The sequence below is a fragment of the Aythya ferina genome (genome assembly GCF_964211825.1).
Source record: "Aythya ferina genome assembly, chromosome: Z".
Taxonomy (NCBI): domain Eukaryota; kingdom Metazoa; phylum Chordata; class Aves; order Anseriformes; family Anatidae; genus Aythya; species Aythya ferina.
Window position 1 is genome coordinate 80544978 of NC_140299.1, and position 16607 is coordinate 80561584.

At 36.1% G+C, this 16607-nt stretch overlaps 1 protein-coding gene across 4 annotated transcripts in view; it reads right to left on the bottom strand.

The window, feature by feature from the left end:
* Positions 1-2006: 2006 nt before the first annotated feature.
* The window catches only part of TMEM161B (transmembrane protein 161B), a 42568-nt gene continuing 27967 nt past the window's right edge, over positions 2007-16607 (bottom strand). For all 4 annotated transcript variants that reach the window (XM_084503020.1, XM_084503019.1, XM_084503017.1 and 1 more), the window contains 4 exons: positions 14126-14239; positions 13270-13444; positions 11037-11133; positions 2007-10185 (listed from right to left, as the gene is read on the bottom strand). In XM_084503020.1, coding sequence (XP_084359146.1) covers positions 9908-10185; positions 11037-11133; positions 13270-13444; positions 14126-14239 — 664 coding nt within the window. In that variant the 3' untranslated portion in view covers positions 2007-9907. The remainder of the gene's footprint in view (positions 10186-11036; positions 11134-13269; positions 13445-14125; positions 14240-16607) is intronic.

Here is a 16607-nt window from a genome sequence, read left to right on the forward strand (position 1 = left end):
AATCCTCAGCAAACCATGCTTTAGAGATGTCTTCAAACACTTAGTTCCTTTGAGTGGCACACAATATCGAAGAGTTCACTCACTTCCAGAGCAAGGACAATACATTACTTTCTAACATGAGACATAGATTAATTAACATGAGACTCAGGGAAAGGAAAGGGCCCTCTCCTTCTCTGGAAAGGTGACTTGGTAACAATGTCTTAGAAACACTGCTTTAGCAACCACTCTGCCAGATAACATCCAGAAAATGAATGCTGTACACGACTGCAGCATTTCAATTAGTGACACACTTGTCACGGCCATTGCCCTTTGTCTACATAGATCATTTCTCCCAGTTCATGGAGTTGTGTAGTCCCCCAGCTGTTCTGTGATGAACAGTCCATGATGCATGCTCGCTCGCACTTTACAGCAGGAGTCAGCTTTGCCCACTTTCCTTGCTGAAGGCTGTTTGGATCAGCTGGTTTTCAGATATATTGCAGACTTTCTGGGTTCAAAAGCAGGACTTCACCAAATGCTTGAAACCACAGGTTCCCTCCTGCTGCAGGAACGTGCTGCCAAGACTTGGAGAGCTTCTTACTGCCGAGCAGATGAAGAGCTAGAAGAGCAGAGCACATGCCTTCACAAGACCCAGGGCTGTGTCTAGCCGATGGATGGGAGGACTTTCCAGACAACTGCTTGGCTGCCTGAGCTATACAGCACTTGAGCACTTATCGTGGTCATAGCACACAGATTATTTGGGCTGCTAACTCTACAGCATCTAATCTGATTTTGCTCATGTCAAAAGGACATTTCAGTCCTTTTAAAGGTTAAATACAACAAACTTCATAGGGCACTGAAACCTAGCCTGGAATAAACCTTGAGAATCACATACCCTGCACTGACACCCGCTGATTAACTTGAACTTTGAAGTAGCAAAGTAGAATCAATACACTCTCTGAACTAGAATCACAGACTATAAAAACTGTTGAGTTTATACATGCCAGACTAAACAACCATTCTACTGCAAAGCTTAAGGGACTGCAGAGTCTCAAGGCAGACAGCTTCAGGCTGCATGGAGAAAACAAGTGGCTGAGAGTGCTGTTCTCAGCTTGTGCAAATAAAACCAAACCAAATAAACAAATCCCACCACAGCTCATTACCTTATCTTAACTGTGATTTTAACTCATCCTACTATCTGTAATGGGTTGATCACTTTCAGGAGGAGGTCCCACAGCTCAATTATCTTAAACACTTTCAATCCCCACTCCCAACCCAAAGTTTAAGATTTTGTTCCAATTTTTCTCTTTTCCAAAGCTGCTGGCAGTAAGGTATGACAATATGACAATATTACAAAATTGCTAATAAGACACATGGCTTTGGGAAATGGATAGAAGCTTTCACAGTCTGCCGTGCATTTTGATGCTTGTAAACTATAAAAATATCCTTGCTCAATAGGCAAGGTTATGGCTTGTCCTTGGGACTGTGCGGCACCTTCCTTTCTCTGCAGCCAGACTTTCCTTTATAATACAAGTGGTTGTGTTTGTTTTTTAAATACAGTTTTGCTTGTACATGAGCAGTTTTTGCTTCATCCATCTACTGTGTAGCAATGTACATGCCCAGAAAGAAAAGCCATGCATAACCAAGATAAATATTCCAAAAATCATTTAAAAAAAGGTTACTAAACACTTTTTTTTTAGGCCTATTGCTTCTTAGCGCTGTTAGGATGGCACAAATAGAAAAGACCATAATAGTTTTAGAAAATCTGTAAGTGGTTCTTTGTCTTAATCATATGAATAGCAATTTACTCCCAGTCTGCATTTATACTGGAAAAAAAGTGATTATTCTGCTGTACCCCAGCAAGGAGGGGGAAACAATCAACACAAGTATTTCTAAAAAAGATAATATAGGCTAGTACAAAAACTGGGTGGATAAAGTTTGGTTACCATGGTTCTCATCAAACCTGGAGATATTGTACAAGTTCATAACAAATGGGATGTATTAATCAAAATAGGAAAAAAACACACTGGTAAGACAATAAACATTTATTGATCTTTGGCTTTAGAAATTGTCCTAGTTTGGATGTGGGAAACACTATATAAAATAATGGATTTGGTTTTTAAATCTAGAGTAAGTATTGTAAAACAATTTATCCTTCTACAGTCCACAAATGCAAGACATGCAGAGTACACGTAGGGATACTAAAATACTATATCAGCATCACTGTAGTAGACAATAAATGTCTCATATGGATCAATGCTTTACAAATGCAAGCAAGTTGATGGGGCAGTTGATATACAGCAGGTATCACAGTTCCTCTTAGATTTGCTGTGGTATTACCACTAGTACCTCATAAATACAAATTTATCAATGTGTGCATTACTAAAAAAAAATATGTAGCATTTCACCAGAATGACTAGGGGAATAAGAAAGTATAATCTTTTTTCACTTAGCAGCATTTATTGATGTTAAAGGATTTAGGTTTTTAGATGACAAACCAATTCTTACTATTTTGACATTAATAAAATGCTGCCGCATACATACTAAGACTTACCAAACAAGACTATATAAAGACAGCTTTGTAAATGCTCCACAGTCAAATAATAAGCAACAATTTCTTACACACAGTGTAAGGAAGCGTTTAGCACACTTACTGGAGGAAGCGTTCCCAAACAGTGTACTACATACAGTATAGGTTGCTAAAGCCACTTTTTAGAGCTAAAAGCTCAAAATGGTTTCATAAGGCTTCCTTGGAGGAAGGCTTCCTTTGGTAGATTTAAACCAGTAACACCATTTCAGTTTACAAGCACTTCACATTTAGAGTGCATGATCAACGCAGGGGTAGGCACCTACTGTTCCTTCACTTCCCCCCCCTCCACCCGCTGAATATGACCAGTCTTGTCTCACCTTGAGTGCTCACCATGCTCAGAGGCAGGGAAGTACCTTACAGGTAAGGATGACTTTACTACTCTATACCCCAAAAGCACTCTATGAAATTGGTACACGTAACTTGTGCATTTTCTTTGCTCGGTCCCAGACAGCCACGTTACAATGCAGCAGCTTCTCTTGTACTCCCTGCACCCCAGATCCACAAGGATGTGGCGAACCTCAGTGGAGTCTTTCTGAACTCAGGCAGAACTACTTACCTGGCCAAAGTTTGCTGCAGAATTGGGGCATAAGTAATATCAAGGGTGTCACTAAAAAAACTTTGTTATACTGTTTCAAAGATGAGCACGCATCCCTTCCTTCAATCATAAAAAAGGAAGAAAATAATGCATACGTGGCAGTGGGGTGTTACATTACCCATCAGGTAGTAGGCAAAGCTGTTAGAATATCACTGAAGTAATGCAAATGGAAAAGATTTCTACAAAATCTTATTTGCCTCCAGTGTTTAATAACGTTTACAAACACATAGACATTCTACATAACAAAAGCTTTATGGAAATAGTTTTATAGTATATCCCCTTTTTAGGACTAACAGTCCTTGCATTTTCTTTCCAAAAGCTGACCTTCTATTATTTAGCAAAAGAACCAGAAAAGTAGATGCAACAAATTTTAAGCATGCCTTTTACAGACCACCCATGTTTAGGCACTTCAGTCTATGGTGCACAAAAAGAATGCAATATTTCTGTACACTGTTTATTATTTGTAATAATTGCACCTAGGTATTATCCACACTGACTTTAAACAAAAAAAAAAAAAAAAAAAAAAAGAAAAAAGAAAAGGAAAGGAAGAAAAAAGCCAACAAAACCTCAAATACTCTTCAGCTTTTCCAACTTGTGCTGCACTCTCCTGTCCGTAAGTCCCAACGAACCCCTAATGCACACAGCAAATGCAATAATTTTTGACGCAGGTGATGCAACACTGGTCAGGAGGTCTATGTAATGCAACTGTCATCTAATACCACCTTCAGTGTGAAGCATGCCAATCATAATACTTACAAAGCTCTAACTATAAAAATCACCTTGTATCAGTAATTTAGCAGAAGTAGGAAGCTAAAACGTACATAAATAATACCAGAGCCTCGTCCATTTGGCAAATACTGAAATGAAGGATGGGGAGTCCTCTGCTTTGAGGTTTGTTGTAGTGTAGGCAGTATTATGTGCTTTTCTCTTAAAGACTCTTAACAAAGCAACAGCACTGAATTTATGTCTGGTCCCAGCAACAGAGACATTAATTTAAAGTATTTACAACTTGGAGGATGTTCCTTGTGCAATCTGTAACAAGTTTATCTATGAGATTTTTTAGGCTTAGATAATTTGATAGCATGTTTATATTAATATTTGCTCACATAAATGGAATGACTGAAACATCAGACAAAGTTTCCTAAGATCACTATTACAAAATATTGCTCCATGTATTCTTCCTAGAAAACCTTACAGACTAAGAACATGTAGAGTGTTAACAACAGGACAAAGGAATGACTGAAGACAGGGAAAACTAAAAGCATCTGTTAACATGTCATGACATGGGTGTGAACCGTACTTTATGAAGTAAAATTTTTGGAGTGTTTTTTGTTGTCCTGGCTTTTTATCAAAAATACTTTAAATATGCATTCTTGAACGTTAAAATAGACATGGGAAGCAGAATTTGATTTGTGAATAGAGTAAGTGAGCAAAGGAAAAGAGAACAAAGGCTGACTTTAGCAGAAGATACTTTAAGCCAGGTTTAAAAAAAAAAGCTCATAAGCATAATAAATAAAAATGGCCTACTACTAAAGAGTTTCTAAAAAGCTACTTGTAAAACCTAGTTGTTTTTTGTTTATTTGTTTTAATAGCAGAGTCACAAGGATAATATATTGAAATACTGCAAACCTGGACTTCCTCCCTTATTCTGGATTGATGTTGTGATAACGTGAAAAAAAGTTTGGTATTTACAGGTGGATTCTACAAATCAATATAAAACTGCGTATGTGTTAGCACTCCAGCCTGGACACCAAGTTTTTAAAAAAAAAAAATGAGTATAGAAGTATTTGACTTCTAGTTGCAGGCAATGGTATTAATGACAAATGAAAAGATGTTCCATGGTAACAGGATTAAAAATAATTTCCATTAAAAATGCCACTGAAACCAAAGTAATAAAAACACAAATAGAGTGGCATGCAAAACAGTGTGCAGCACAGCGTAACTTTGTAGGCAATCCACAGCGAGAAACCTGAAAAAGTTCAGCATATACAGACTTCAATAGCAGCAGCCTTTAAATAACATGCTGGTCTCACTATCTCTTCCAGAGTGAAAACTCTTCTGTCTGGTATTGATTACATCCTCAATAATTAGATACACCGTTGATTTTAGTACGTGCACTGCCAAAGACACAAAGCATGGCAGACCTTTCAAGAAATCACTCTGCAGCACAGACTGACTACTCTGCATCAGCTTGCTCAACTAGATCAGGTATTTGGTTTCAATACTTGTTGTCTAGATGCTCTTTGGAGCAACTAATAGTGAGGTCAAAATATTGTTCTTAATTATCATTTGGGATTTAGGACTTGGGCTGCAGGTACTGGAAAAAAGTCTTGTTTACTCATAACGGTAAACATTTACTTTTAGTATTTCACTTAAAATCCAAGTTACCTGCTTTCACCCTCCGCTGCTAAGATTTTGCTTAGCCATAAAAGAAAGATTTCTCCAAGAGAAATCCTATTTCCTCTGGCCTTACTTCCCTTCATGATTTCCCATTTTTACTGCGCACTTAGTTCTTCAGTCACAGCCAGAACATTCTAGTTACTTTGTAGGGACAAAATTATCTGTGGGATGATTTTTTTTGTGGCTAACATACACAAATTGTGTCACATGGCAAAACTGAAAGTATAACTTTTCAAAACCATCCAAAATCTCTCATGAAAAACAAGCTAGTGCTCAAAAGAATAGTTGTTTTTTTTTTTTTTTTTTTTTTTTTTTTTTTTTTTTTAAGAATAAAAACATACAGGGCATTTAACCTTGTAGGGCCTTCTGTAAGATTCCTATAGGTGTTAAGATACTTTAAATTTTCTATGCACTAAATCCAAGACCTCTGCTGCCATTTAGCTGTAGTTAGCCACAACACAGTAAACAAACTTGTAATTATTGAAGTTACTTGAAACCTCTGTACTTACTACCCATTCTGCACATTGAAATTATGCTACCTAATTGTTGTGCTGATGTACCTTGATGGCACTTTTGTTTGTTGGTGAGTTTGACTTTACAATCCAGATAAGGATACATCTCTATTCACTTGTCTTCCAGTATTTGCAACTAACAGAAGGGAAAGAGCAATTGCCACAGAATTTCTTGTGTTGATAACACCTGTTTCTCCATTATTACTATAGCTGTTGATTCTCTTGGAAGAGAATCAACATGAAGGAAGGAGAAAAAGAAATAAATACTTTGCGTCCTTCAATACCTGGAAAATCCCAAAGCAAGAGAAGGTATCAAAGGAGGACAAGTGCTGCCTGAGAACATCACCTGCAAAGTGGAAGAATAGGCTTGTTACAGTCCTATCTCCTTCCTAATCAATTTCTCTAATCTTAGAAATAGAGCAAGTTTCACTTGGAATAGAGTAGAGTTACACTTGGGTTTCCCTGAATCTTGCTGGAAGACCTGGATTTAACACTATCTTAACTTTGTCTAAAGGGATTTCCATCACAGAAGTGCAGTGTTTAACCAACTGGTAGCAAGTTTGTTTGTATTTCAGCTGGACTTCGGAGTTATTTAAACTATTTAAAGGGACTTATCCTGCAATGATAAATAAACTTCAAACCAAAAGAATAAAAAATCAAAATACAAACAACATTAACTAATTTAGCTAGATCATTTCTGTGTGGGTAATGTAGGAAAAAGCTGTGGACAGATGGAAAGAAGTGTCAGGCCAAAAAGTCATGGTAATGGAGTGATAAAGGGAGTTCTGAATTCAGGAAAAAGGAAGAAAAAAAAAAGTTTACTCTTTGTGCAAAGAATCTTTCCTTCTAAAATCTCTCAGAAATGTAGTAGACAGTGAGGAAAAAGCAAGGATTTAAGAATCCTGAATAAAAACTACTAACCTCTCTGACAGGTTTTACCTGCTTTTCCATTTCTGTAAGCTGCTTTTTTTACCCCAAGCCGCTGATAAAGCTCTCCAGGGAGCGGGTATGGGGACTGGAGGAACCATTTGCCAGCTGCTGATTTAAAAGAGCTTCCTGAACAAGTGAGCAGATACTTCTTGGAGGTTCAAATAACATTCATGGAGGTGAGGACTATCAAGACTGCTGTTTTACTTTAAAAGTCATTTTTTGAATGTATCAAGTAGTTGCAAAATGCACTGCTCACAACTATGGCAATATGCTCCCTCTAGCTTCACTGTCACGTTTCAAAGATGTTTATTGCTGTATGTTAGTTTTTAGTAAACCTCCTAGACTTACACAATGATTAAATGAAACCAAAGACCACCTCCTGTTCAGATTAGATTGCTGACCAGAAGGTTGTCCTGTTCTCTAGAACAACAAAATGTGGAACAAGGGACAGAAGTGCTGATTCTAATGCTAGCAACATCCAGGTGCATATTTTCCATGTGATCTGTGCAACATCTGAAGAGTAAGACAGTGTGCTTCCTCAACAAAAGCTCTGCTGATATAATTACAGTTCACTTTTACGAACTACACGCTTTGAAAATATGTAGCTATGCCAAAGGAAACTGTTATCTAACATTATTTTTAAGTCTCCTCCAGTACTGGAAGTTCATTCCTGTCATTCAGATTGCAGCAATAGGATACATCTCATCCACGTAGTGAGCTTTTTGGACCAAGTTCACAATCAGAATCAAACTGCACTGTATTGTTTTAGTATTCTCTGGAATAAAACATCAATATTGGATGCCTACCTATAAATTAAAAAGCTGACCTTACTAATTTTCATATTAATGATATATCTTGAACTAACAGATACAATACTTTCCCCAGTGCTATGATTCGTTATTCTATTCATCTGAATGACACTTCCTAGGAGCGTTTCAAGACCTGAATCTATGAAGTCAAATGTTTTTTATGCTAATTCACACAGTTGAGTCTTTGTCCCTGTTAATTCTGAAAGGTCGGTGTGAAAAAACAAAGCTTGCAGCACCAATAGCACTGAAATACTACACTGCAATGAAACCGTTTGAATCATGCAAGGTGTTTCAAGACATCCCAAATGCATGCAGTAGGTACTAGCTGGTGTACATAAATCTTCTCCTAGTAGCAGTAAATGCAATTTAATAAACTAATAAATAACTTAAAAGGCATTCAACATAGCAAGACAATTTATCACCAGCTTAAATTCTGAATTTTCTGCATTCATGGACATTTCGCTTTCCCATATGGCAGGTTTGCAACATATTAAATATTTAAGCTTTTCCATTTATAAATGCTTATATGCCAAAGCACAAATTCAAGAGAAAAAGAACAGTAACAGAAAAGTAGCCAGTATTAGTTAAAAAAAATAAAGCACTGAACTCTGCAGTGTAATATTAACATTTTAAAAAAGCTACTACATATGAATCCCCATTTTTGTTCTCCAATTACACAAAACATCTAAAACATTGTAATTCATTGTTTCACAACAGTTTTGATATGTAGGGTCTAACCCTCCACTGAAGCAAAACTTTTAAAGTTAATGCTTTGCTCCTCCTCACAATAACTGTTTATTACACAGAAAAATATTATTTCTGAGAGATATCACTTGTTACTATACGGCCAAGTTAACACAGATTACACTGGCTAAAGGAGACAATCTGACAGAGCTGGTATTTCAACGTTAACAGATGAAGTTGATCTCTTCTTGCAAAATAGCTTAAGTTCTTTAGTATAGCTAAGTACCTTTGTAGAGGCACCAAAATCAAATAGCCCTTTCAACTGAACTTTCAACGAATTTAATTTTCATTTCAAATGGGATCTTGAATTAACTAGATACACATGTATACCTCTCCCATGGCCTTGTAATATACATTCAACAATTTAAAATAAAGGTTCCGTATTTTGTAACTTCATATATATTATATATTTGATATATAATATATATTTATATGTACATTACAGATACATACACTCTTAGTCAGCAGGATTAAAGTGTTTTGAAATGTTTAAGTGGTGTCACTAATCTACATCTATTATTTTGTGAATTCAATGGAATTTATCTATTACCTAAAAAGAAGAAATTTAAAAGATCCAAATGGAATCTGTGGATCAATATTAGCACCAATACAGATGGCCATTACTTCAAAATGACTGCAGGGACTGTATTATATATATATTTATATATATATATTGTTTATTTATTTTTTTTTTTTTTAATAATTCCCCTCTCACTGTGCAAGCATTTCTGCATAATATTTAGGCAGCAATACCTGCCAGGTCCACACGTTTATCTTATGTTAAATTTAAATTTTATACAACTTTTCTTACTGTAATATACAGTATCTCTGTTGTCCTGTTGGATTATTTCATTTTTCATGGAGAAAAGTGATCAACAGCTATCCAACAGAACTTTTTAAAATCCCCTTTCATATTCCATTGTATGGCTCAGTTTCAAGATTTTACTGAATAGGCAGCCATCATCAGCATAACCAGTGCCTACTTCCACAGTTCAGTCACTGACAGCTGATTCTTAAAACACAAAGTGTTGAGGGTGACATCTTCTCAATGGAAACCAAGATACTCGGAGGTTGTATCTTTTCAACATGCCACCAACACCTGCCACACAATAATGTCGGTCTCGTTACTGTAATTGAATTAGTTACCTACCATCTCGGTAACAAAAATAACAAACCCAGTTGTAATTTTAAACATTTTAAGAATATTCACCCTGAGAACACAGAGGAAGAGTTTTTTAAAAAATCTGATATGTTTTCTCTTCATATATAGCTTTCTTCTTTTATCTTCATCTCCTCTTGGGCACCTGGGTTTGTATCTAGAATTTGACGTTGTACTTATCAGTTGATCTGTTCATGCCACAGTCAGGTACTGGTGATAGAAAAGCCCAAAAAGGCTTGTAGAAAAGAGACAAGCAGCAACCCACCAGGTAAGGAAAGACAGGAGTCCCCGGAACAGGAGAGGAGTGAAAATATTCTTTAGGCTTCCCAAAGCCATTGTTATTTGTACTACAGTTACTTTCATCTTTCCATCGGTGGGTGGAGATTCAGAATAAACTGAATTGGGAAGCAGATTGTTTTCTACTGGAGTGTCGGAATTCAGTTCCGGGTAGATGCCCCAAGAATAATTACCTGTTAAAAAGTAATGAGTAACAGATTTTTGTAAAATTACATTCAAGTTCTGCTCTAACTGTATCTCTCTATACATCATCTTAAATATGCTTCTACACAAACAAAATTGTAACTAAGTAAATACTAACTGTATTCATCCACATGACTTCCTGATCTAGTAAGCTATTACTTCCATACTAGTAAGCTATTAGGGTAGAATTCATCCTACATTTTCACATCCTAACATCTGCATCTGAAACAGTTGTCTTGGGACCCCTGTCAGTGCTGGGTATGATTAATCCTACCATATGTAGATGTCTCCTTCAAGATGGGATGAACTGCAGCCTAATAAAGTCTATTTCTGCTGAAATTTTGCAAAAAGATTGCTATGATTGCACGGCAAGCTGGGAAAGACATCCCTCATAAGAAACACAGTGACATCAGGTATCCCAGAAATAAAACAAACTCTGTATCTTACATTTTCTTTTCAAAAAAAACTGCTGATGATTGTAGAAATGGAAAAAAAAAACAAACCTTTAACAGATATTCATATTCCAGTCAACAGTGCTTTATATAGCTCATTCAAAATACTTTGAAAAAGGTGAATATTTCAATGGAAATAAACAGCTTAGTTTGTTGTATTACACATTTTTTTCAGAAATAAACAAATTACCATATCATTGACAGATGTCAAAAGCTGGAAGAGCAGAGGACAGCTTAACAGCCACATACCAGAAAACTTTAAATGGCTGGAAACCACAACCGATTTCTGGATTACAAGTACCCAAACAATCTAACTCTCCGCAGTAAACTGAAAATACAAAAGCCCTGTAGAGGACAGAACACGTTTTTGTTCATCATATTTTGCCTACCTAGTGTTTTCAGAAGCAGAGTTGTGTGAAGGAGCATCACCAATGGTGCAACATACTGCAGTGCAATTACACAAAGGTAATAGAATACCCGAGCCACCTGGGAACATAAAAGTTATTGGTGAGTTCTGGGTGATCAGACCAACCCTTTATGAACACATTCAGGAAAAACAAGCAATTTATTAAAAAACAATGCTTATGCATAAATGCTGTCATAAAAGTTTTCTAGCTTATTTCAGTACATGACATATTATCTGAAAAAAGACCTAACAAACCCCTAGCTGATGAACTGCTGTTTCAGGACACATCAAATCCTGAGATGGCACACTGAAAGGAAATAATTAAAAGCATATGTTCTGTTAAAACTAGCAGAAACAATTTTGCCTATGAGCACTGCATATTACTGTTCAAATACTCCTATTTCAATACACAACAATCAAAACTAAATATATGATTAATTTTTGAAGTCCCCAGTGCTTTACAGACTAAATCCTGCTGTATGAATGAAGTAGTAGTCACAGTCCAAGACTTCAACAAAAGTAAATGAAAATTTGGTAATCATTGCAGTTCCTTTTAAAAAGCAAGTTCTTCTAGTTTTAAAAACAATGACAAGAGGACTTGTCATTAGTAGATGATCAATAACAAAGCATTTAAATGGAAGTTCTTTCGGATATACATTACGGCTCTTTGAAACCCACTGAGAATATTCCTGCACCCTGGTCCTTATTTCTTTAGACTGTTGCATTGCATATTTTATATAAGCTATTGACCTAAAAGACTAGATCAAATAAAGAAGGGAAAAAGTCATAAAATCAAGCGATCAATGAAATAAAGCTAACTGGATTTTAGAGAAGAATAGAATACAGGGTGGCAAAAAAAAGATGAAGGTAGATCTGACAATTTTGGAAATACATCAAAACCTCAAAAGGGCTCTGAGATGAGCAAGCATCAAAAAATTAACATGAGAAGAAAATGTAGCAAAACACTGACAGAAGAATCATAAGAAATATTGTAAGATATCTGACAGAATATGATAAAAAAGTAATGATCAGTGCTGGAAGACACGTAGAAAAGACTTTACTGACAAGAATTACAGGAGAAGAGAAAGCAAACTTGGCTAATAAAACAAGACAGAACTTAATTTAGTAGCAATGTCTTCTCATGAAAAGAAGACACAGACGTATTGGATAAACAGACTTAGGAAACACCATGTACGGAAGACATTATTGTTTTACAGATAGGACTAAAGATCCCAAAACTAAAGCTGTGCATTCACAACAGCCTTCTGTCACACAGTTCTGTCATAACCAATTGTTGCTATCTCTATTTCCTAAACTTTCCTCTGAAGCCAAATACTGGTCACTGCAACTACAAATCTGAAGATGATACAGCACCGTCTTCTTATGGGTGTAGGATATTTGGCAGAGACAAGGATGGGATTATAGGTAACAGTGACAACCCTAGAAGAAAAGTCTTTGTCTTATGACATATTCCTCCGGGAATAAAACCCCAAATCAGCAAGATCATCAAGCAGCACTATCACGCAACACTAGAAATCTAAAGTTTACTTCGCAGGCAGCATGCGACACCTTACAAATTCTACCTTCTTAATTCATTGATGGTTTATTTTATTATTTTTTCTTTAAAAAATCCAATCTTTCCTATTACTTGCACCAGTATCAAGATGGGCAGTTTTGTAGCTAGGCTAGCTCATTTCAGGGTGGCCTTACAGAACTAAATGTGTCTTATTTAATCCTGAAATATAACTAGCCTATCTTAAATTTTGCTGCAATTTAAAAAGCACAGTTTGATCTAGGTAACAGTATTTTGCCCTTCTATCTAAACCAGACTGTCCCGGTCTTCCTCCCCTTATATTGTAGCAACAAATCGCCACACACTCTGTGCACTCACTCCCCAGTTTATTCTTATGCCGAACAGTAATACACCGAGAAGCAAAATGCTTGCCACAGTATTGTAAAGAACACTTCATGAAGAGGTATCTTCCAACAATGGATGAATAGCTTAAGACAATGTGTTTGCATAAAACAGCTTATACATCTCTCTATATTTCGGTTTACAGAATTTCTCAGTAACGATGCTTTTCTGATAGGAAATATAGTCTAGGCACCAGAGCTAAATATGAATGAAAATTCCAAGGAAGACACAACAAACAGGAAAAAACAGAATCTGAACAGAGCAATCTCTCCATTCCAAACCGTAGTCCCACTACACTTACCATTTTTTGTAAATCAACTGTACTTATTCTGCCAGCTTCCTTTTTCATCTGATCCACACTTTTCTGGGCTAGATTCAGATAGGCCTGCAAATGACTGCGCATCATAGCCAACCGCAGAGCACACAACAGGATTATAATCCACAACCTCATGGTGTCAAATGTATCTTCTGACATTCTGTAGATTAAAAAAAAGGGCAATGCTGTTTTCCAGAGGAAACCTACTGCTGCAGTTATTTGTTTGTACCTTCTGTAAAGACAGCTTCAAGCATATTGTCAAAAATACTTAACGCACATGTCCACAGTTATGTAGATCATGTGCAAGTAATATTCACTTCCACCCCTGCTGATCTCTTTAATGTTACTTCTTAGTGGCCCTTTTACCACATTAAATCCAAACTAGTATCCATCTGTTTGTAAACAGTAACAGCTCTTAAGTACTTGAATTTGAATATGAAGACAGGACACTACTAAAAGCAAACTCTTTCATGTAACTGCAGTCTTTGAGATGCACAGTTCTATACAGCAAATGTGTACTTCAGATGCCTTAGACACCTTGTCGGAGCACAGCCCTAGGTGGTATTTCAGCCCTATGAAGAACATCGCCTTACTCTGCCAAAGAGGTGTGAGAAGACAGCAGCTCTTTCAGAACCACCACCTTAGCATTCAATACAGTGACTCATTTTCTTCTAATACAACAGAAGCCTTTTAGAGCTCAGCAGTAATTTCCACAATACCTTTAATGAAGGATGCTATTCAATTTTCAGTCTTTCACCTTGCTAAAACATTCACAGGGCACTACTTAGACTTACGGCTTTGTCCTCAAAACCCCAGAAAGAACTTTTAAAGGGAATCTTACAAAGGTATGCTCTCTTTGCCCAAAGGCGGGTTCATAATGTAGTCCTTAGTGATTGGTTTCACCCACAGAAGAACCATAACTAGAGGCGCCAAGAAGTTTATATGTAGCAATGTTCTGAAATAAGAAAAAAAGGGGGGATGTTATTAAATGAAAACCATTACCATACTGTTGAAACTGGTGATAGATTCAAAAGGATTAATCCAAACTTTAATATAGATGGAAAAGATAACTAATAAAATTACTTCCCTATATTTAGAAGTATGACATATTTCAAAAAACAGTAATATTACATACTGTGAAATCACACTGACTGTGATTTTAAAAGTTCTCTTTGGAATAAATTTCAGATATCCTAACAATCTAACCAGAAGAACTACATGCATTTTATTATATCACACTATAGTAAAAGACAGTTGTTGAAAATTTCCATACAATAGCATAATGCCAAACTGCAGTAGCTATTAGTTTTAATCTAGACAGCCAATATCTCAGATGGATAATTATGAAAATATGCTGCTATATTAAGATTTTTTTATTTATTTTTTTTTGCTTTATTAAAAAGGCACTCGGATTAATTTCCATTATCTATGCAGACCAGGGGAAAAGTTCTCAGAGGTCAGAATACCCAGCTTAATGAAGAATTTTTTTAGGAACCTTGACTAAATGAAACTTGGTATTTACATTCAATTAAAGATACTCCTAAAAAAAAAAAAAAAAAAAAAAAAAAAAAAGCTACTCCATTTAACAGCTCTGCATGAAACCACACTGTTAATGTAAAAGGAGTTCTCTGAGTACAAAATAGACAATAGAATTTAAATGTGAAAAGTAGAGATTTTCTGGAGTTTTTCTTGAAATTAACGACCTTCCTTAATTCCTCCCCTAGAAACAGTCTGAACCCCATTATAGTAAGTTTGCATTATTCAAATAAAACAAAAACAGTTATGAAACTGTTTACAGTGTTGTAAGTCTGGTAAATTTGTTAATGCAACACTTTCTCGCTAACAGAATCCAAAGTTATTCTGAAAACACAATACTATTGATTTCAAGCAATCAAACTTCCTAAACCCATTAAAATGTTTGTGTTTCAGAAGATGTCACCTCACGATTTAAACCATTAGTTTCAGATGAAGAAATAAGCACTGAGAGTTATCCAGTGTTGCTAGGGAACTCGACAGCACCTAAGAGGAGTCCAAAGCATTTCAGTAAGTTGTGAAAGGATTTCACCTGAGCTTCTAGTTACTTAAGGCATCCTACTGGGTTAATGGATTGGAACGTGCCAAATGGTGGCATGAACCCTGATCTGTTTATCTGAGGGAGAAAGGCTGAAGGACTCTCAAAGTAGGCTCTAGAGAATGAGTGAACGTGTAGGAAAATGGTACAAATTGATTAGGACAACTCCAAAATATATACAGGGAAGCATATTTCTGCTAAACTAAAATCAAACTGCTAAAATTAAAAGTGTCATCAGACTATTTTTCTTCTGTTCTTCCCCAACATTTACTCCTTCTGTATATACAGAAGAATCACGTTAATCATTTTGACTACGCTGTTGAAGTAGCAGTTCACCATTTACATTTTTGGGGGGTGGGAGTAAATGTTTTCTCTAAGTTTCCCATTCTGTAATTACAGCTTGTCCCCTGTGTTTTCTTTGGCAAAAGTATAAGCTTATATTTTACTGCAGAAAAAGGCATTGTTTTCCTGCACCCAAATTAGAGAGCTCTGTATCAATGACATGTCATCCTCATTTACTGTTCCCCTTTAGTCACTGCCAAACAACTGCAAACAGTCAATAACCTACCCACTGCTACAAACACATTGCTAAGGACAAATACTGATCTCTTCAGGCCCATTCGAAGGTACCTCTCAGGGATGCTTCTTTGTTTCTAATTGCATTACCTAATCACACTGATGTCTGACCAAGTTTTAATCCATTCAGTGGAGTGGTTTGTTTTATATTGTTCCACTTGAACAGACAAAGTATTGCTAGACTTTTGAAAATAATTTGCTTTGTGTTGCACAATGTTATCTTTAATGATCAGTTGAATATAATCCTGTCTTGTTAGACAAGATTTATTTTTCACAACCCCATACTAGTGATTATTAATTAACCGTTTAGTTGTTGATTAATGATAAGACGTCTTGTTTCAGATATTTCATATTTCTGCCTAGAATCTCATGTCCACAGATCAAGGAAGACTTTGGAAAATTATAGCATAGTCACAGAAAAGGCACAGAAAATTTTAAAATATTTATACATATAAAAATGAAAAACTGAGCACTTTATTTAGCCAAAAAAGAATAGATTAAGAGCTAACTTGGTCACAGCCTACACATAGACAGAAATTTAACAGCAGCTAAAACAGAAGCCAACAGCCTGCAGTTCTAACTGGACGTATTCAAACTACAGTGAGCTTAAATCCACCAAAGGGTACTTAGTTAACAATGCACCAAGAGAGAAGGACCCACTTTAAACAAAGATTAA